Source organism: Tachypleus tridentatus, chromosome 3 (assembly GCF_004210375.1).
Source record: "Tachypleus tridentatus isolate NWPU-2018 chromosome 3, ASM421037v1, whole genome shotgun sequence".
In the NCBI taxonomy this organism is placed as follows: Eukaryota; Metazoa; Arthropoda; class Merostomata; order Xiphosura; family Limulidae; genus Tachypleus; species Tachypleus tridentatus.
This window is the reverse complement of record NC_134827.1, coordinates 72816004-72838503: the sequence shown is the minus strand read 5'-3', so window position 1 is coordinate 72838503 and position 22500 is coordinate 72816004. Positions and strand designations below refer to the sequence as shown.

The 22500-nt window shown below is 28.8% G+C and overlaps 1 protein-coding gene across 7 annotated transcripts in view; it reads left to right on the top strand.

Annotated features, from left to right (window-relative positions):
• The window catches only part of Prp4k (Pre-mRNA processing factor 4 kinase), a 67118-nt gene that overhangs the window by 30962 nt on the left and 13656 nt on the right, over positions 1-22500 (top strand). For all 7 annotated transcript variants that reach the window (XR_013026413.1, XR_013026412.1, XR_013026414.1 and 4 more), the window contains exons 7-11: positions 4441-4605; positions 9813-9900; positions 13452-13599; positions 14065-14202; positions 19116-19269. Coding sequence is in view for 1 of the 7 variants with exons in the window: in XM_076494802.1 (XP_076350917.1) it covers positions 4441-4605; positions 9813-9900; positions 13452-13599; positions 14065-14202; positions 19116-19269 (693 nt within the window). In the remaining 6 variants the exon portion in view is untranslated. The remainder of the gene's footprint in view (positions 1-4440; positions 4606-9812; positions 9901-13451; positions 13600-14064; positions 14203-19115; positions 19270-22500) is intronic.

Sequence of the window (22500 nt, the reverse complement as noted above, 5' to 3'; positions counted from 1 at the left end):
ATTTTATTGACCTTGTAACTACCATAAAAATTTAGGAAATAGACAAATTATGCTTTTTCCATTCTGTAATAACTACAGATTATAACAAGAAACCACAAATTACATGTGTAACCTAAATCTCAGAACATTATACATGTATATATATTTATTTATTTTTTTTCTTTTATTGACTTCTTAATTATGTCTGACTAACATCACAGAAGTTGCAGTTATGTGGCATGCATGCACATGCATTACTGTGTAAAACTGGTCTGTAGAAAGTGATTTATCTTGGCTTTGTTCTAATGGACCAGTATTTTGTAAAATACAATCATGTTTTGGTTATAATATATTATATATGTTTGTAAATATTATTACTACTTACAAATAAGTTCTTAATTTTTTTTTTTCTTAAACCATAGAACAGTAAATAAAGAACTATAGAAAACTTATTTCTGCTACTTACAAACCTTTTATTCACTTGCTATAATTTTCAAAGTGTTATTAAATTTTGCACATGGAGGATGTAAAAGAAATTTTTTAGATTTTACATATGCATTTTGAAATAACAAATAATCATAAATTAGTATATCAATACCACTGAAATCCATTATGATTTATTAGGTTTAGAAACTAAACTGTATTTAGGTCTCAAAAAACAATATTTTTAACAATATTTTAACTAACTTTTTTCTTCTGAGTTAGGATACAAAAAATGTAATCATTGGAATTTCTAATTTGTGAAGCATGAGAAAATCGTGTGAGAAATTATGAAGTTTTGAATTGTTATAAAGCCATGAGAGAGCAAAGCACGTGTATGTAAGAAAGTATTTCCAAAAATGGAAGAAGTGAGCAAGGCCCACTTTGTTTGATTTGCCAAATATAGCAATATCTTTGTATACAGAAAAGATACGAAGTTCTTAGTTTATATTCTAGCTTGTCAATTTCAGTATAATTTGGTTTTGTAATTCATAAGAAACTATAAACTTTATTTTTGAACATCACAAACATCCAATTTGAACCAAAGCTACATAAAACATTACACAAAAATTGATATTTAGGATTTTGTTTTAATATTTACTTCTAAATTAAGAAATTAACTAGTATATTGTATTAAAACTTGAAATATAATCTACAGTTTAGTACAAAACTTATTAATGTACATTCATAAAATAGTAGTTCAATTTAGTTTTTAATGAAAGTATATAAACATATGGCATGCTTTTTGACCCCCTGATTATAAGAAGATGCATAGTGAGAGGGTTAAGCACAATACTAGGATGTCAGTGATTTTTTTATTTAAAGGCCAACAAATACATATAGATGTTTAACAAATTTCTATGACCATAATTAATTGGCTAGTACATATGGCTCATCAAAACGTAAGTTTTTGTTGACTAACATTCACAAAAGAGTAGCATCACTCTATAATTTTATGGATGTGATATAATTGAAAAAATATTAAATGAATGTTGATTAGATCATTTATTTAGCTCTCTTGCTACAGGCTTGGTCAAATTAGCTAAGTTTGTGACCTCCAAATTGACCTTTACACTTGCCATATTCTTCCCTTCAATATGTTTCATGTACATTCATGAAATTTTGCAAGCTTTCAGTTATTATCAAAAGTTAATTGTAGACAAAAAAAAACATAATTTTTAATGAAGTATTTTTCACTAAATAATTCTCCATGAATGTATGAAGTAAAATTTTAACTGATCTAGTACAAAGTAATTTTTATGTTAGTAATAAAAATAATTTTTATCATTTACAAAAGCTCAAATTTCACTTGCATGATCTCTAAAACCCTATAAATATTTACAAAACATTCTTTCCAGTAAAATTTTGCACTTTATCTGTCATGTCTAACTAATATTTGCACCACATAAGTTATAAATCTGAGCCTGAAAATAAACATGGGTCTCAGAAATAATGTTAATACTAGACACTGTCATTAGTAGTGTTTTTCCATATTACCAGTTTATTTGTTTGAAATGCTAATTTAAAATGTTCTAACAATTCAGCAATTTATATAATCACTCACAAAAGTTCAGCCCAAGATCCTGTTAAGAAGAAACAACACAGTAAAGTTGGTGACAGTTGAAAAATGTATTTATGAACACCTTTCAGAAAGAAGTAGTAGAATTTTATTGGGCTATGATACTGGTAGGGATAGACACTTGAAAAGACTGTGTTGTAAGTTGTGTAAAAAAATATGAAAATCAAATCTGGAATTTAAAAGGCTTAATGCATGGATTAGTACAAGTTGTCTAATATGAAAGACCATTCCTTCACAAAATACCACATTTGAATGAGTTGCTCATTTTACAACAAGAACAGTTGATAAAAATGTTTGATGCTTTATATTTTGTTGCAAAACATGAGCTGCCCTTAATTGTGTGTAAGACTGAATTAGGTTAGAAACGTATCATGACATTGATATTGGTGATATATATGTTCATTTCATCCAGTGGGGCAAGTTTGTTGATTTTCATGCAATCAGCAAAGTTTTACATTGTGTTGGTAGATGAAGCAATAGAATGCAGTGTCCACAATAAGAAGTTGTCTATTTATTGTGTTTTCACCTGCACCATTCTGAAGTGCATTATCCAACCACTTTCCTGTTCCTTTACATGAAAGACATCAAGAGAGCAGATGCACCAGAGATTAAATTGACTATTGAATCAAACTTTGTTTCTCTGAGCATGACAGAAAATCAACTGTATTCAAAACTTGGTGGATTTGTTGTAGATGGAGCTGTAATAAATAAATAGAACAAAAGTAATGTGAAGACCTTGCTTCAAGAGAAATCATCATGGCTAATTTTTCAGCAATGTGTTGCTCATAAATTATTGCTAGCTGTGAAGGATGCTCTTTGGACAGGTTGACAGTATGCTCGTGGGACTGTACCATAACTGCCATATGTCCCCTAAGAGACTGCATAAACTAAAGTCAGTTTGCAAACTTGTGAAGGGTACATTTGCTTTTTCAGAATGATCAGTAAAACCAAAAAGAGCATGCACTGTGGATTTTATTGAGATTATCATTGGATAGATTTGGTATTTGTCTAATGTATTTGGGAAAAAATGTCTGTTTAGAGAGGCAGTGATGAAGTTGTTGCATATTTCAAGAAGTGAAGAACCAGTTACATGTTGTGAGACATCTCACTTTTCACTGATGTGTTAAATTCTGTTTCAGAATTATCAAGTTTTTGTTGGAAAAAGCAATTGATATTTTTAGTGTAATTATTGCTTTAAAAAAAGCAACATGTAAGTTTCATAGTAAAGTTACAAAATCTTCCAGCTACAAAGTATTTGTTGAGCAAAATGGAATATAAATATACTAAGGTGTTCAGTTCAAGTTTGCTTAGTTTGACAAAAATCTGGAATTATTGGAATCAACAAAAAAAAGGAATAATTGATCCTGTATCCTCATGCTTATCTCCCCCATTTGGATGACTCTGGAAATAATTTGTTAAAGAAAATTGCTCTTATACTGAATACTGAGTATCTTGATCTGAATTTCCCCTGGCACATGAAGACAGAGAAAAGCCTGCGTGTCATTCCGAATAATTTTGTGAATCTGAAATAAGTGAATTGTTTGAAGTGGATATAGTTCTTTTCCAAGATTTTGTATGATTAATAAAATCATTGTAAATATCATGCTTGGATAACTTAAAACTACATGACACTACTTCTAGTTTCCTAATAAGTTGCAAGTGTCAAGATTCTTGAAGTATTTTCAAAAATTGTGTATTTTGATGTTGGATTTCAATTTTTATCAGTATTTTGAATATATGGAAACTGCACAGCACTGTAACACAATACATCAGTGTAACATTATTTAGTAAGTTTTATTTAACTTTATAAATGAAAACTAAATAATTATTGGGAAGTGTAAAACTTTTGGCCATATTTACACATTTTATCATACCTTGTTCACATTTTGTAAGTACATTTGGAAAACTTGAGTACAAGTAAATACCAGTTTAATGCACATATTTTGTGAATTGTCACTTGGTCTGACTGATTTATTTACCCACAGTTGTACTGGGACATCAAGAAGTCACTGACTATGGAAATAAAACTTAATTCTATAATTCATATAAAAGTTTTGCAAGAAGGGAAAGAAACAAAACTAAAGGTTAATCATTAAAAGTATTTCATTATTAAGTGTGACAAGTTATAACAGTAAGTCCCTTGATTTGAACAGGTCACCTCCATATCTGATAAAGAGTGCAGACTGCCATAACCAATCTTAAAACATTTTTAGAAGTAACAGATGTACATAGTACAAGCTGTTTTTCATTAATATAAATGAAGTGTGAAAGATAAGAATGAGTAATAATGATCTGGACTTATGTCCCAAATATTTCCAATTAAAAAATGAAATTGGATAAAATTGGTCCATAAATTATTGTTGTTTATGTTAATTTACTTTCTATACATACTTCCTTTATAGATTGTGGCTAAATTTGATGCAGAACAGTCAGTTGACTTTGAAGAAACTGTTAAAGCGAAAAGAGAAATCATGGGACTAGATGAAAATTCTGTGGATTCAGGGGAAGCAAAGAAGACATCAATGGATATGTTTACAGATTCAGATATGTTTGCTGAAAACTATAATGTAAGTATAAAATTTATAATATTTTATGATGCAACTGTGTATTTGTAACGTTAGAGGATATGGACAAATATATTGTTGTATTGTGCAATGCTACATTTGGATTTATTTTGTTCTGTTTTAGATATGGAAAAAAATACTTATCTTTCATACAATATGAAAAATCTTGTATGTTAAAATCAGCCTTATATCATTCTGAATAAAAATGCCTATTGTTTTAATATGCTTAATATGAGGGTCAGAACACCATTATATATATACTGAAAGTTAACTATAGAAACTTGGAATATATGAGGGATTTACTGGATCTTGAAAATACTTAGCTTTCCAAAGTCACTTTATCAGCTGTATTATGTTCACTGTTGTATGAACAAACCTTTCAATACTTTATTTTCAGTGAGTATTGTGAATGTTTCACATATACAGAAGGCTGAGATTTAATTGTTTCATTTTTATATTGGTGGGGTGTGGCAGAAAATACTATAATTATCCAAGACTAATTGTGTTCAGAGAAACATTCATATCTTCTACATTTACCTGAAGCTTAGGATTTTTTAAATATTTGAAGTTCACTGGAATAGGAGGATATATTTGTTATTCTAGGCTTATTGAAATTTGAGAACAATTCAGATATTTTTGTTGGGTAATTAAAGCTTATTTCAGCTTAGGATGTTTCAGTTATTCAGCATTTCTTGGGTGTAAGAATATTGCAAATATTCATAAATCACTGGAATGAGAGAACTTCAAATACATAAAATTTACTGCAGCCTCAGAGTTTATTACACATTTGATTTTAACTGTTATTTAAATATATATCATTTTTTCGAGGATTACTGAAACCTGAAAAAGTTGGTGTTTAAGATTCACTTGAAAGTTGAGGATACATCAGTTATTCAATATCTGGGAGGTTGAAGTTTGAGGATGTATCAAGGTATTCAGAAGTTACTGGTGACTGAAATATTAAGCAAGAGCTGAAAGTATTTATTAAGATTTTAGTGCTGCTTCAAGTAGGCAAAGTTCGTTTTGAGATTGACCTTAGACCAACCTTCTAACCATATGCTGTAATTATATATGCAAAAACGGCTCGTTTGGGTTGAGAAAATATTTCACATAGAAGAGCGATCAATGTTTCGACCTTCTTCGGTCATTGTCAGGTTCACAAAGAAAGAAGTAACTGACCGGAAGCTGACCACATGTTTGAAAGGGGTTGTGCAACTGAGTGTCGGAACATAGAGGGCGGTGTTAGATGTTTGAATATGTAATTTTATTTATTTTATTATATTAATATAGGTATAAAGGCACTCCTTTATATTCGTTTATTTTGGGTTTAAGTTGTTGTATAAGTAAGGCTTCTTTAATTTTGCATTTGTTTATGTTTGTTTCTTTATTTATTATTTGAGTGTTTTCTATGGTTATGTTGTGTTTATTTGACTTGCAGTGTTCAAAAACGTGTAAAGGTGACTTTTTATGTTCTTTGAATCTGGTTTCCATTTTCTACTTGTGTCTCTAATATAGAAGTCGTGGCAGTTATCACATTGTATTTTATAAATAATGTTGGTGTTGTGTTTGTCAGTGTAGTTTTTACATAGTATAGACCTCAGTTTTGTGCCTGGTTTTTGAAGAAATTTGGTATTAACTGGAATGTCATATTTTGTTACTAGTTTTTGCCAAATGTTGTTATTTGTCTGCTGATGTCAGGAATATATGGTATAGAGCAGTATATGGTTTCGTGATTTTTTGATTCGTGAGATATATTTACTTTTGTTGGTTGATTTTGCTTTCTGTCTAGGTGTGTGTGTATAATATTTTCTACGGTTTGTGGAGGAAACTTATTGATGTTGATGAAGTATTGTTTTATTTTGTCTAATTCATCATTAATTTTATCTGGTGAGCATAGTTTTATGGCTGTGTTTATTTGGTTTCTTAGTATGTTGAGTTTTTGTTTTGTTTCATGTGCTGAGTCCCAAGGAATGTATAGTCCAGTATGGGTGATTTTTCGTTGGATTTCTGTTTTGAATTGTGTGTCGGTTCTTGTAATTTTGAGGTTAAGAAATGATATTTGATTGCTTTCTTCCTGTTCACATGTGAAGTTAATGTTGGGATGTATAGAGTTAATGTGATTGAAAAAATTAAGTATGTGTTCTGTAGATTTGAATCCATAACCGTGTCATCTACATATCTGTACCAGTATAGTGGTGGATGTAATGCTGTGTTAATTGCTTGTGTTTCAACTTGTTTCATAAAAATATTGGCTAGAACTGGTGATACTGGGTTGCCCATGCTTAGGCCATTTGTTTGTTTATAGTTTTGGTTGATTTTTTGAACATAGTTTGAAGATAGTTTTGAACATGAAGTTTGTTTTTATCGTGGTGAATTCTATGAGGGTTGCTAATTGGTTACTGAGAATGTCTGTAGTTGGGTTAAGGTCTCGGATATAGAGTTCTTAGGCTATCTTGCAGGCTTCAGTGGTTGGAACTTCTGTAAAGAGGGATATAAAATCGAAACTGGCAATTAAGGCTTTATGATTAAGTTGATTAAGATTAGACTTGAAATTAAAAGAGTCTTTGATGAATGAGCTGGCTGATGTTACATATTTGGAGAATGCCCATGCTATGTATTTACCAAGATTGTGATTAAACGATTCGTATGTGGACAATCTGGTTTATGAGGTTTGGGGATGCCGTATATTTGTGGTGTGCATTAGTCGGTTTTACGTAGGTAGGAATAAAGTGTTTGTGAAATTGTGTTGGCTTTTTTCATTTGTAGTAGTAATTTGTTCAGTTGTGTCTCGTGTGTCTTTGTTGGATTTGTGTGTATTGGTTTAAATTTGTTCGTGTCTGATAGGATGTTCTTAATTTTTTGGATGTATTAATTCGTGTTCATTATGACTATAGAGTTACCTATATCTGCTTTTAGAATTTTTATGTTTTTGTCTTATTTTAGGTTTTTAATGGAATTAATGTCTCTTTTTGTAAGGTTATTTTTTAGTTTTTTGTTTTGTGAAATTATGTTGATGGTTTTGTGAGAAAATTCTTTGAAAAAATCGTTTAAGATGTTTTTTTTAGGTGTTTCTGAAAAATATAAATTTTTAATTTACCTGGGAACTTTGGTTGCTGGATCTCAATAAAATTATCTAAGTTGTCTTCTTTCTGTTGGTTGTTTTTGGTTGTTTCTTTGTTTTTGTTTTCTGTAGAAAGTATCACAAGTCTCCTGGCTAGATCTTCTAAACATGTTTTGATTTCTATGGTTGGAATGTACCTAGGTGCTATACCTATTTCAACTTCTGTAATGTTAGACAGGTATTCCTGAAAAGATGCATTGTTATGAGATTTAAGCTATTTGTCTAGAAATGCTGACTAATTTAAAATTTACAGCGTGAAAAATATAACAAGCACAAAATGGTTATGAGTTCAGTCCCAGGGGCCAAGCTTGTGCTGAAAGAGTTAATATTTTTACTAAAGATTTACTTTGAATATACAAAACTTTTACTAAGTCAGTGGTTAGAAGGTGATTTTTGTGCTTAGAATAAAAGTACTTTTTTCTTTCTTATATCTTTCATCCTCGATTAATATGAAAAGCTTTCAGTAAACCTGTATTTTTTTCTCAACCCTATCCCTCAGTGTGATCAATTCAAAATGAAAAATTATGTATGAATTCAAAAATACTTTGCACAAGTGAGTGATCAAGAGGAATTTGTTTTGTTTTCTTTTAAATGCATTTGCATAACCTAATAAGTTTCAATTTTTTATATTTGAGATTTGTTAAAATATATATAATAGTAAAGATATACATCATAAAACCATGAAATGTAGCAGTTTAGCCTTGAGGCTGGTTGCACTCAGTTGTGTGGTTTTGTTGAGCGTTTTTTTTTTCATTGTTGATTGTCCAAAAAAAATTTCATATAGCATTTGAATACAAATTTCAGAAAACCAAAAACATATCTCTAAGTTAGATTGTTTGAAAACTACTACAACTTATCTGGCTTACTAATGTATAAATAGGTTTCAAAAATTTCATTATTTCTTTTAATAATGCCTTAAGTCCAAACACATTGAACTCTCATGGAAAATCATTAGCTTTAACTGAAAAAAAACAAACAATTTTGCTCTTTCTTGTGATTATAAACATGCCCAAAAGACAGAACATATGGGAGATGCATATAAGTGTGGGTTGAACAAAGATATCCTGATATTTCAGGAAAGTAAAAGAGTTTGGAATTTTATATTTTAGCTTTATAGTATCTACAGCAAATGCTTCTTATTGGTTAAAAAATCTGAAGCCTTTATAGGAAAGGGAAAAAATGAGAAACCAAAATATCACAATGCCACCAAGTCATGTGACTGAGTGTTGTAGATTGGTAGTTTATATAAATGTTTCCTTTTAAAATTAGATAAATATTGTAATTATAAACTACATTTTCATGGAAAGCATGCTGACATACAGGGTGTTTGGAAAGTCACTGTGCACTTGTATATTTATTAACAGTCATGTTTCAATATAGGATACAGGAGATAAGTATGAATTACTAACATAAACAATGTTGAAAGTAACCCCTGTTGGCATCAATACAGGCCTGGATCTTTCTTATTTTGTTTCTAAACACCACTGTCAGTTGCTGGCTTGAAATAGACTGAATAAAATATGATTACAAAACTGCACAGTGACTTTCTAAACACCCTGTACATTGTTAGTAAAGTAATTTATAATTTTATTTTTAAAATAATTCTGTGAAAAGATTTTGACATGCAACTTTTGATCCACCTCTACCTGTAGGACTAAGAAGACAAATGTTATATACAGTAAAACAGGAGTTTAGAATGAAATTCTTTAAAGAAACAAACTGTGTTATTCAGTAATTCAGCTTAATAATTTATTAAGGTATACATTTTCAGTGTATTGTTTTTTGTTTAGAATTATATCAGAAATATGTTTTAAAATATTTAAAACTCTTATTACATTCTTTTTATCATTTGAGCATAGAAAATAGGAACACTTGATTCGAGAAGTGAGTTTGACATATGATGAGGAAAGTAATTGTGATATGTTCCTCCTCTCAGGTTAGCAGTTCAGAATTAAAAACTGCCACAAAATAATAATTACTGAACTTTTCAGATGTATTTATGAATTCAAGTTTGGTTAATGATTTGTAGATTTCATAGAAGTGTTGTTTTTGTTTTTTTTCTGTTACTTACTTTTCTGGATTTTTCTAGAGTCCAAGTGCTGTCCAGCAATTTGCTGCTAGAGCTCATGATAACCCAAACCTTACAGACAACTGGGATGATGCTGAGGGTTATTACAGTAAGTACATTTCCACAGTTTTTTTTTGTTTCATTCATGAGAGATAACAAGGGACCACTTGGCTCAGGTAGGCTGTCTTATTCTTTGCCAAGAACCAGTTTCCAACTGTATTAAGCAATAGTGTTCGTCTTATTAGACCCTGATCTCTAACATACACATTCAATCTCGTTAAATTTCTTTTGCTATAACTTTTACCACACTTAAAGTACACCATCGGTCAACTCATTATTAATGATGTAATGCTGCATTAAATGTCTTTGGTAAATTTAATTAGTTTTAAATACTTTAATTTTTTCTTGACAAGGGTATATCATTATAATGTGTTGATTATTTGTTTATCATATTAAAAAAATTTTGACCAACTCATGTGAAACGTAGAATATCTTTTAAATATTTTAATGTAGTTTTTTATTGTTTGTGAAATTTCAAAATTATGTTATGATACTGCTTCTAAAAAGCATTGAAATGCTTACTACAAGCTGTTAATTCTGTTTTTTTTAATAGTTGATCAGAAAGTCCTATTTTGTATATAGTTAGTTTCTATTTATTGATACTTAATAACATTTATTTTGCTAATTGCAATAGCCATCATTTCTGTCCCTAAATTGTAAAAAAAAAATATATAGTAACTTGACCTTTCAAATTGGCATTCACAGTTACCTTAATCAAGCTAGATATTTTTGTTAACCATATTCTTGGTTTAGATACTGTTGTATCCAATTTTGTTTTCAATAAATAATAAATTATTTCACATATGTGTATTGCTTAGCACTTTTGTTCCCAAGCCTATTTTGCTGATACTTTCAAGGGTTCCACTAGTCATGTTACAGTTACTTTTTTTTGAGAATAGTGTATATGTAGCTGTTGTGTACCAGCCAATAAGTGGCCTTTTAAAAAGAAAATATAACATGACTCGCTGGTGGGTCACGTGGGTCTTACTGGAAGATTATCATGACCCACTGGTGGGTCATGTGGGAACCAACATGTTAAATTTGATAAACTTAACAGTAAAATTCAGTAAATAAGGACTTGAGGATATTCTGTTGTTGCATATTCTACTCGTTAAACCAGTTTAGCTTTCAAACAGATATTATTCGACAGTTTTAGGAATGACAAGAATTTTTAAAGATTTATTAAAAATTTCGATATATGTGGTTTGTTTCTGAGTCTTCCCATTGGATTTACTTATTAATCCTTGAAGGTGCTTAGTCTAGTCACTTCTCCAGTGAACCATAAATTACCACTTCTGCCATTTTATCCCTTCTACATTAATGTATTTATTAGGTTGAGGAATAATTTGTGAGCGTTTTTAAATAATTTCATTCAAGCATTACATGCAAGACTATACAATACTTCAATGCATGAACACATTACACCCGAAACATTTATTATGATACTTTATTTCATGTAATACCTAGGCATATAGTATGCATTGTTTTAAACAAAATTGCAAGAAATTAAATCTCAAAATGCTCGATTTTCTCCACTTGACATTCCATTTAATGAGCTGAAAATGAAAGCAAAATTAAAGACATATGAAAATCAAACACACCATCTATTAGAGCAAAAATTATCTACCAAATGACATGAAATATTTTATGAAAAGCATTTCATTTATGAATATATTTTTTTAACTTGAAAAAACGCTCACGAATTATTCCTCAACCCAATAGTTTGTAAATAGCTTCATCTGATTGTATTCATACTATCTTTGTAGGTGCTTTACATACTGAGACAGTAAAATGGTGGGAATAAAAATGGTGTGAAAGAAATTATGTAAGAAATAAAACATAAATAACTATACTCATAGAAGGTGATAGTTTCATAACAAGTATAAATGTATGATTTGAAATGGACAGAATTCTGAAATGAAAATTATAAATGTGATGTTTATAGAGAAGACTTCTCAGAGGTGTGTGGAAATAAGTTTGAATATTTCTGGTATTTGGATTTGTAACTTACATATAAAAAATGTTACAGATTTACAAAAGATCAACTGTAAAATATTTCTGAGTTTAAAAGTAATGAAATAGTTTTAGAATTATCATTTTTACTTCAGTTTTGAGATTTGATATGTAGGTGAGTATTTGACACTTACTGTATACATATGTTTTAAAAACATACTAGATTTTTAGATTCTGAATCACCAACAAACTTAACCACAAGCATGCATTGTTTCCTCACCCCCTCCAGTCTCTTACTACCACCACATGTTAAATTATTTCAACCTGTTTTAATATGATAATCTCGAATAATCTCTTTGAGTGAAAGTGGTTATATAATGAATCTTAAACCTCAGCTGCATAGTATAAATTCAAAGATCACATATTTAAAGAGTTGAACAAGCATACACTATAGGGTGAATTCACAATTGTTGCTCATCCATTGTTTCTAGCCATAGTATTGACATCATGTTATCAGATGTAGACAATCAGCTGGTGATGGATTCTACATATTTTTCTACCCAACAGTAATAAATAAATATACAGAAACAAATTAACTGCCTTTTGTGTTCTTGGGGATTACATTGTGGAACTGAAATAGAATTTGTATTCTTACAACAGTTTTCAACTCTTATCTGATATGTATTTGTGACTAAATTCTGCCAATATTATATAAAGTTAAACTGAAAAATTGATATTTTGTTACATACACAAGCCTGCTTTAGTGCATGAGCTAATCTTAAAGTACTAGTTGAAAACTTAAGACAAATATGAAGCTGCTGCTGACTTTGTTTTATGAGTAAAAAAAACAAACTACATAATATTCTGAATATTAATATGTGAATGCTATTAAAGAATGGATTGAGTACTTGTACACACAAAATTCAAAGATTCTTTACATGTTTAGAGTATAAAGTTTTACACTACTAGAAGTACAGGTGCTTTCTTAATCTTGAATGCTAGTAAAATGAGGTTAATTACCCAGTTTTGAAATCAGAAGTTAGTTTTGGCAAGTTAATGTTAAGTTTCAACTTCCATATCTTTATCCACATATTTTGCTTAAACATTTTTCCTTTTTTAAGCTTTATTTCTTTTTTAAATTCAGTTTATTTTGTTACAAATTGGAATTGGTGGTTTGAAAAATACAATCCATTAATTTTTATTGAAATTTTTTCTTTCAATAATTCCATGTGGATGGTCTTTTAGGATTTATATTTTTGCTTATAATATCTTTTTTGAGATTCATAAAATTTTGTTGCTTATATCTCAACAAACTATATTAAAAAAGTTCATAAATCATAGTTAAAACTATTTTGGAAAAACTGTTATGATAAATATGATTTTTATTGTGTCATTTTTTTGTCTTCTTTTTTTTAGAAAAGTTGTAAGTTTAAAAGAAACCTGTTGACCTATTCTAACTATATTGTTGTAAATATATTTTGCTATGGTTCAGAAAGATTTTCTCTCTAATTATCAAATTTTTTGTGTTATATAGCTACATAATGATTTGATTTAACATTAAAGTTGATTAAGAATGAAATGTTTGTTTGTATAAAAAAAATTTTTTTCTTTTTGTTTATTTCTGTTTATTGTTATTGTCTGTTTTAGGAGTCCGAATTGGAGAAGTTCTGGACAATAGGTATACTGTATATGGATACACTGGACAAGGTGTTTTTAGCAATGTTGTGAGAGCTCGAGATATGGCACGTGGAAATCAAGAAGTGGCAGTCAAAATCATACGCAACAACGAAGTTATGTAAGTATGCATTCTTTGTGTCATTTTTAAAATATTTGGTAAAAATTAATGTGGGTCTGTGTTTTTTGCATAAAAATATTGTATAGATTCAGTGTACTACTAATTTTCTAATAGTTTTAAAGTCAGGAAAGAAATGTTAATAATTAAGAGTGAATTAGTTTTACATATTTTATCCTTTTGCTTATGGTTTTTATTCAAGCAAAAAGTGAAAAGTTTCCATTTTAACTGGTTAGAATTATTTAAAAGATGTCAGTTGTATTTCAGCTGCTATCAATCACTATGATTTGAATCAAAACAAAATAAACCAGAATTTTTAATAAAAGTTGATAAAGAAACAGGATAGTTGAATATGAATGAAATGTTATAGGAATGTTGGGCAAAATAGGGTACTTAAGTTTTCATTTTTGGGGATAAATTTAACATGATTTTAAAGCCGATAATAAATGTTTTTTGTGATATTTTTAGGCACAAAACAGGGTTGAAAGAATTGGACGTATTAAGAAGGTTAAATGATGCTGATCCGGATGATAAATTTCATTGCCTGCGTCTTTTTCGTAACTTTTTCCACAAACAACACTTATGTTTAGTCTTTGAATCATTAAGGTAAGTTCAAGTGTGATTTGTTGTTTCAGTATTTTGTTGTTACTAATTTAATTAATTTATTAAATCTTACAAAGAGAATAATCAACAATCCAGTTGTACAAGTTTTAGAAATTGTAAATATTTTAGTTCAAAAGCAAAGTATCAGTGTTTTGTTATTCTAAATCAAGTTTCATTATAGCCAGCTAGTTACTTAATTTCACTGTATTATGATATATAAGTTTATATTTTGGGCTTGAAATTTATATAACCCTCTCTGCATGGGTATCCTTCACTGCATACTTCATGAGGTTTTTCGTGACTTACATTAAAAATTTAACTATATTACTTTTTGTGCTATACCAATTAGTATAGCATAAAATCATAGCTAATAATCCATATTTTAATGGTATACAAGTTTTAAGTTCTTGATTTTATTAGGCAACAGTAAAGAAAAACCCTAAATTTCTCCTAGCATGAGAAATGTAACACTTTTTCTCTAGGCATCCCTTATTCTGTAATTTATCCACCACCCTTCCAATAAGTATGAAATTTAATATAAATTACTCACTGTGAAATCATCATCACACAGACAAAACATAATGTTTATAGTCTTCAGTGTTGTTTGGTTAGAGAGCCATCAAATAAAAAAATCTGACCACTTTAACCACATCCACCTGAACATTGTATTTCAGGATTTGTTAATAGTTATATCTTTATGTTTAATAATATATTATCTATAACATCACTCAGGTGACATTATATTATGGTGTTTTCTGAACAGAGAATTGTGAAGTACTTTTTGCAGGTTATTTTATATTCTTTGGTGTATGAATTAATTAAAATTATTTTGTTCATCACTGCCATTAGTATAAAAAGGTAGAGTTAAGTGTCATCAACAGAAGACAGCATTAGAAAAGAAGAAAGATGAACCAGGTAAATTTATAATGGTGAGAATGGAAGTTAGACACAGTTCAGAGGAGAATATTGTTACAAGTTTAAATCTGATTAGGATAAATGAATGTAGTGTAGTTTCATGTTACAATTATAGATCCTTCCTGTATGTTGTGTAGAATTACAAAGAAAATTACACGTATATTTGAAATTCTTGAGGATGTATATAAGTGTGAAGTGATCATCATGTTTTATGATTTAAAAGTATTTATGATACCCAAAATCTCAAATATTATTTTTCTAATCTCTAAAACCCCTAAATACATTTCAAGTATTTGTTTTCAGTAAGACTTTGTATTATATCGGTTATTTTTCTGTACCCTATATATATGGGGCCTGTCAATTTGACTGACCTCATAACCACCATAAAAGTTATGAAATAAATATAAATTATGTCTTTTTATTTTAGGATGACTCCAGATTCTAACACAGAAACATAAATGTTTATTCTAAATAGCTGAAATCTCATAATATTATACATTTATATATATTTATTATATTGACTTTCCATCTGTGTCTGGCTAACATTAAAGAAGCTGCATTTATAAGGTGCACATACACTCATGCATTGTATCTGATAATATATAACTGACCTTTAGTTTTTACAAAGTTACCTGTCTTGGCTGCACTTTAGTGGACTAGTATTTGGTAAAATACAGTCACATTTTAATTATATTATATATGTATATAAATTATTACTATTTATAAAAACATTCTTAAACTTGTTTTTCATGAAACAGAACAGTAAATAAGTAAAGCAAATAATTATATCTTTAAGTTATGATCTTTGTACTTGTTTACTGATTGTTGTAGGTTGCTAAGCCTTATCAAATTTTACGCATGGAGGATGTGAAATGAAATAATTTATTTTAGGCTTTATATATACATTTGAACTAACCAAAAAATAATAAATAACTATATTGATACCCTAGAATTCCACTATAATTCATTGAGCTTAGTAACTAAGCTGTATTAAAAAAATTATGGAATTTTGAGTAGACTGAAAGACACAACATACTTGCTTGAAATCTTGGTTTGAAATAATGAGATGGTCTTTTGGCACTTTAAACTGGCTGAGAAAAACACTAAGGAGACATTATGAGTCAGATATTGAAAGCATAGGAGATTCTTATTTGATATTCTAGATTCTCAATATCAGTAACTTAAGTTTCTGATTTGTACGAAACTATAGGCTTAATATTTTGACATCACAAACATTAATTTTAACCAGTGCTGCATTTAATGTACCACATGACTCACTGAAATATATGTTCAGGTGCATTCTTTTAATATTTCATTTTAAATTGACAAAAAAGAAATTAACTTGTATGTGATATATCAAAGTTTGAATTATAATCTACAATTTAATTCTAAACTTACTGACATAAATTTATAGTTAATAGTATTACAATAAAATTTTGAATGCAAGTCAACAAACACCTGTGACTTCTCATGAAAGTGTTAAAGGTTAAATTTAATATTTAAACTTATAAGTTGTCAATAATTACTTCTTAATTTTTCATTATGAATTTGAATGTCTCTTATTTTCTGTTTAGTCTCAACTGTCTGTTGTGTTAAATCAGATGTGGTATATAATCAGTGTTAATTTTAGTTGTGTACTGACCACAATTTACCGTTTTCATGCAAATATTGAAAACTGCTGTCAGAGTTTCTAAATATATCAGAACAAAGGAAAAGTTTCAAGGTTGATTTCCAGGCCTGGAAGATGGAGGAAACATAATGCCCTGGAAAACTGTGACTTTATGAAGTGCATTATCTGATTTAGTGATTTCATTGAACAGTAAATTAAAATGTGGTTAAGTACATTTTTGAAAGATTGGGGGCACAGCAACAGGATAAATATGAGGGGTGATGCAAAACTATAAATTTTTGTTAAATTTCCAAAAAGTCTTGGAATTTTTGTTTAACTCAAAGGTGTAAAACTATGTTTTCTGAGTATGTCATAGGAAATAGACATTGTACAGTTTCAGTAATTGTATTGGTGATCTGCTGTGTTACTTTGGCATTTCCTGTTTGGCATTTTGTGATTTTTATGTTTTATTTTGTATGACAACATGGTACAAGAGTGCAGGTATTAAACACACACCCACATGGTAATTTATTATTTTTATGTTTATTTAAGTCTCTTCATAAGGACAGTGACAAATAACATGAAACAACTATTGATTATACTTTAAAGCAATTAATTTTTCTGATCAAGCTCAAGGTGAATAACCAAGTACTAAAATAGATAAGTTATTAAACAACTGTGTGTAGTTTCTACATGTTTTTAAGTAATTGTATATTAAAATCAATAATATACAATTGAGCTTGGAATGCTATTGGGTACTTTTAAAACAATAGTAGTTGTAGAATCAGTTGACTGTTGTGTTTGGAAAAACTGATAAAATATTTGTTGTATTTTGCTGTACCTTTGAAGTCAATTAAAGCAGCAGTGCATGAAAATCTTGCCAGTAATATATACAAGTTTAGGTCATTAGGATGTTTGCCTCTGTCTCTTGGCATTGAACAAATAGAAGTAGGCAAAGACTTGTAATCAACCTTAAAATTGTATAAAGCTGTGTTCCACTGTAGTTGTAAGTATAACGATTTTAAACATAAGAGGTCTGAATAAAAGATAGATACACAAAAGGGGATTTCTTTGATGAAACTTCTGTCATGTCCCAGGAAAGATGCCTTGATTGTGATGACAATTGAGCTTCATCAGGCTTCTGTATTTAAGATAGATTATTGTTTGAGAAAATTAAAGAATATTAAAAAAAATTGTTTTTTGCAGTTTAATTTTGTTTTGTTGAGATTTATTATTAAAGTTTAGTAGTCTCTTTTAACAGAATTCAAGTGATGCCTTAATTAAAAATTATCAGTATGTATATCATCACATGTGGTTTTGTGTTGTTACCTAAAGAATGAATCACTATCACCATGTTTGACTGCATTTATGAAACTTTCGTGATAGCCATTTTATATGTGGTTTCCATTTTACATTTAAGTGGTTCTACATCTGAAGATACTTTGCAAACATTGCACATGGGCTCAAATTTCATTCCAAAACTGTGTAGTGGCCTTGACTTTTCTGGGACAGAATTCAACAGACAGCCAAAATTAACATGTTTAAACCACAATGTATTATTTTTTGGAAATCATGATGTCTGTTTTGGATGGAATTGATGTTGGTTTGTATTTGAAAATTATTGATGCTACCATACCTAACATCATGTAACATTACCATACTGCAGGAATAAAAGGTTTATGTCAAATGTATAATTAAGAGTTTTACTCTGTTTGCCACATTATGCTGCTAGGCCAACTTGAAAAACAAAATTATTTTTTACAAATTTTTTGAAAAGCATTTTCATTATCATCTAATATTTTTAAAACTGGTCTTGATGTTACATGGCATTTTTATTAATTAATTTTTGGATTACAATTGAAATGCCTAGCTTCTTCAGCTCTTGTCAAGATTATAGTTGTTTCCAATCTACTTCTCATATTTTCCTGCTTCTAACAGTAACTTAAGTATTTGTTTTTCATAAGTTCCATCTAAGGTATTTTCAAGTTAACTGTTAAAAATGTTTTATATTATCAGCTTTGTGGCTGTTTGGTGTTTTGAGCTTCCTCATTACTGCTGCTGAAATTAGTAGGAGAAGCTTATAAAATTTGAGACTAAAGGTTTATAATATATGTCAAATGGCAAAATATCTTAGGTGTATTTTTCTGTTACATTAAAAATATTTTTTAGATAATTTTTATGGTGTTAGGTATTATAGAAAGAACAGTATTTTCCAATGAATTGTTTTTTAAATGGTGTAAAAAAATTTTAAATCAAACTGATTTTATAGAATTCACAAGCTTTTCTTTATTTTAAAGTTAAATTTCTTGTTTTTTATCAATTAATGAATATAAGATTTATATTTCATTTTGTTTTGTTTTAGTGAAACAACTACAGTTTTTTCTTTTTTCAGTATGAATCTTCGGGAAGTTTTAAAAAAGTATGGTAAAGATGTTGGTCTACACATTAAAGCAGTGCGTTCCTACAGTCAGCAACTCCTTCTGGCCTTAAAGTTATTAAAAAAGTGCAATATTTTGCATGCTGATATCAAGCCAGACAATATTTTGGTAAGTTTAAATTACTTTTTGTATTCCTGTTCTTAAATATGACAATGACAAATGCAATTGGTAATTTTGCATGCAGTAAACCATAACATTGTTTGCTACTTATGATCCAGTTTATGAATGTCAAAGGGTTGTATTTTATTTTATTTATTACTGTAATGTTATGGATATTAAACAGATATAATATATTTTTTTTTCTATACTGTTTGTGTTTCTATTAGAAACAATAATGCAAAACAATTCTATTCAACATCTAAACATCATTACTGTTTATTATATTAATTATAAGTAAAGCTCTTATAGTGAGTGTGCATGTTTATTGGGGCAGAATAGATGTTTTTCTCTTGATAGCAATTGAATTATTAAAAAATATAACAGAACATATTTTCATACATTTTTAAGAGTCTTTTATGGGAAGGGGGTCTACAATCTTGAAAAAATAATAGACTTTTCATTAAATTGGTTCCATCCTATAAGTCCTTTTTGTATTTTACTGGAAGTTAGTTTTATTCATGAAGTAAATATTATATTTATACTTCATTAGTTTGTGTAATAATCAATGGTTAAGGTAGGTTGTAGTTGTAGAACGGTGTTTTTTTTTCAAGTACTCATTCATTTATGAATTTATGATGCATAAATCAGGCTTGACACAATATTGTAAATCTCCCAAACAATTTTAGATTCATATTAAAATTAAATGTGTTGTAGAAAATCAGGGATGAGAATAAGTCACCGATATGGCAGATTTTTGCAATTTACATTGTCAGTTTCTGTCATCCCAGTTTGTTCAGATCTGATGAGAGCTGAATTGGAAATACTAGTGCTAGTAGGCTTTAATGTGGTTTTAAAAATTTATTAATTAGATATATTTGATAAAACAATCTCTTATTCTTTTCACAAGAATACCAGAATGGAAATATTTGGAGAAAAGGATCTTGTAAATTGTGATATTTTTCCTTAATACACTAATTAATTCATTTTTAACAGGTAATAAGATATTATTTGTATTTTTGACCTGATATTTATTTAAATTTCTTTTTAAATATACATTTTCTGTTTCACCACCATGTATATTTCCTTGCAATGGATATAAGATAATACATAATTAGCATTATGAAAATTACAACTAAATCTAGAGTTTATAAAAAAAATGTTTTCTTTCCAATAAGGTCCATAAAATTTCCACAAATATAACTGTTTTGCTTATTGTGAAGAAAAATATCTTCATCAGATTTATGTGTGTGTTTGTGTGGGGGTATAAAGAAAATATAAAATGAGTAATTTCGAACAACAAAAAATGTTGTGATGCAGAAGAATTACTGTTTTAAATAATAGAAATTTTATATACTATTAAAATATGAATTATCAACTATTTTTAATGCCAAATTTATTGATAACTGTTGAATTAAATTTTGAATGAAATTTTTGTATCTGAAAAAAAAAGTGGTAACATGCACTTTGACATATCCAAGTAGCTTAATGTTGTGTGTTTTTTACTGATTTCTCTAAAATCGAACAAAATTGGAATTTTTCTTTCATTAGACATTTCTGTAAGTATAACTTAAATGTAGTCTCAATTGGACAGAGACAGTTATAATTCAATAAAAAATTGGAAATGGTGGGAGCAAATATATGGCATGATTTTCAAAATTGTTGTCAGTAATGAAGGAGACTTTTTTAAAAATGAAAACAATTTAAATGTCACAAATTCCAAAACTATTTGCATTTTCAAAAGTTATTTTATAAATTAGAGGGTGAATTCATAGCATGGGGAAATTTTTGACATATAACAAATCAATGTTACTGGTCTGATAAGTTATGTATTATCTTATCCCTGTGTTAGGAACATGTGTAATATTTCATTTATGCCTTTTAAAAGATTCAGTTTGAAAATTAACAGTCAGTAATTTATGTAGTGGAGAGTGATTTATACAAATATTTCTTCTGTTTTATAAAAAGACCAATTTGTTCTTAACTGATAAGTCTAATAATTGCAGTTGTAAACACTTGTATTAGTGTGTGTCTGACTATTTCTTCAAATGACCTGTATGTATGTTAACATGCCTGTAATTTTGATCTTTGGAATATGAGGTCAAGTGGTAAAAGTCTGATGTTTACTGATTATCCTTGCAGTTTAATATATTATGTCTAGAATGCACCAGAAACAATGTTGACCACTGGAGCTTCTGGGGGTAACCCCCAGCATTTTTTTACCTAAGGTACAGGACCAGCAAAAACGTTCTATTTGTTGTTCTCATTTATGGAGGAAAGAAAAGGTTTCTTTCAAAAAGTGAAATGGGAAGAGAAAGTCATAACAATAGACATTTTCATTGGAAGCTCTACAGCCATAAACTATTAAGATTTAATGAAAAGTAATTGTGAGCTGATACAGACTGGAATATACATGAAATAAAATAATTCAGAAAAGTTATATTAATGATGCTAGGAAACACATAGGTTCAAGAAGTCTATTTAACAAAAAAGTACAGTGCCCAATAACTCAAGCTCTTTCAATAGGTGGACCTTACTTATTCCTAGTATTCTTGTAAAGAAGAAAGGTCCATCTTTGAAATCCACTCAGATTAGAGGGTATCATATTTTTGTAATATCATAATCTTGTATTAAGCTTCAGTTTGGGTAGTTAAATGTAAATATAAATGCTTATATTATTTACTGAATCTTTGTAAATATTTTAAAATACAATTACAGTTGTACAACTGTAAGAATAAGAAACTATTATTACTAACATGCATAATATTTGTCTATGTACTTCCCTCTTATTTTAATTTTATTAAAATCTTTCATAGCTTGTCATGTTTAAATGTTTTGTTAATCATGCTAATTAAGTCTGCTTTAAATTTAAACCTTGCCAGCATAGGTTTCTGAAATTGTACCAGACTAATATTACACCATTGCTATTAACTGTAATATTTCAGCTCCTTTTAATTTCTATAAACTGTATTTTGTGAGCCAGGTAGACCATACTGTAAAATAGTATAATGTAATTTTTCTTACTTGTTGAAGCTATAAACACTTACTTACAAAGCTTAGATGTGTTTATGGTTGTAATAAAAGTAAAGGACTGAATGTTGTACCATTATTAGTAAGTGCATCTTGGGTTTTTGTTGTTGGTTTGTGTATATACAAAACTTTCATAGTGTGACAGTGTGTTATATTATGGCTTTATGAAATCAGTTTTTTTTTTATGTTTTGAGAAATTATCACAAAATTGTA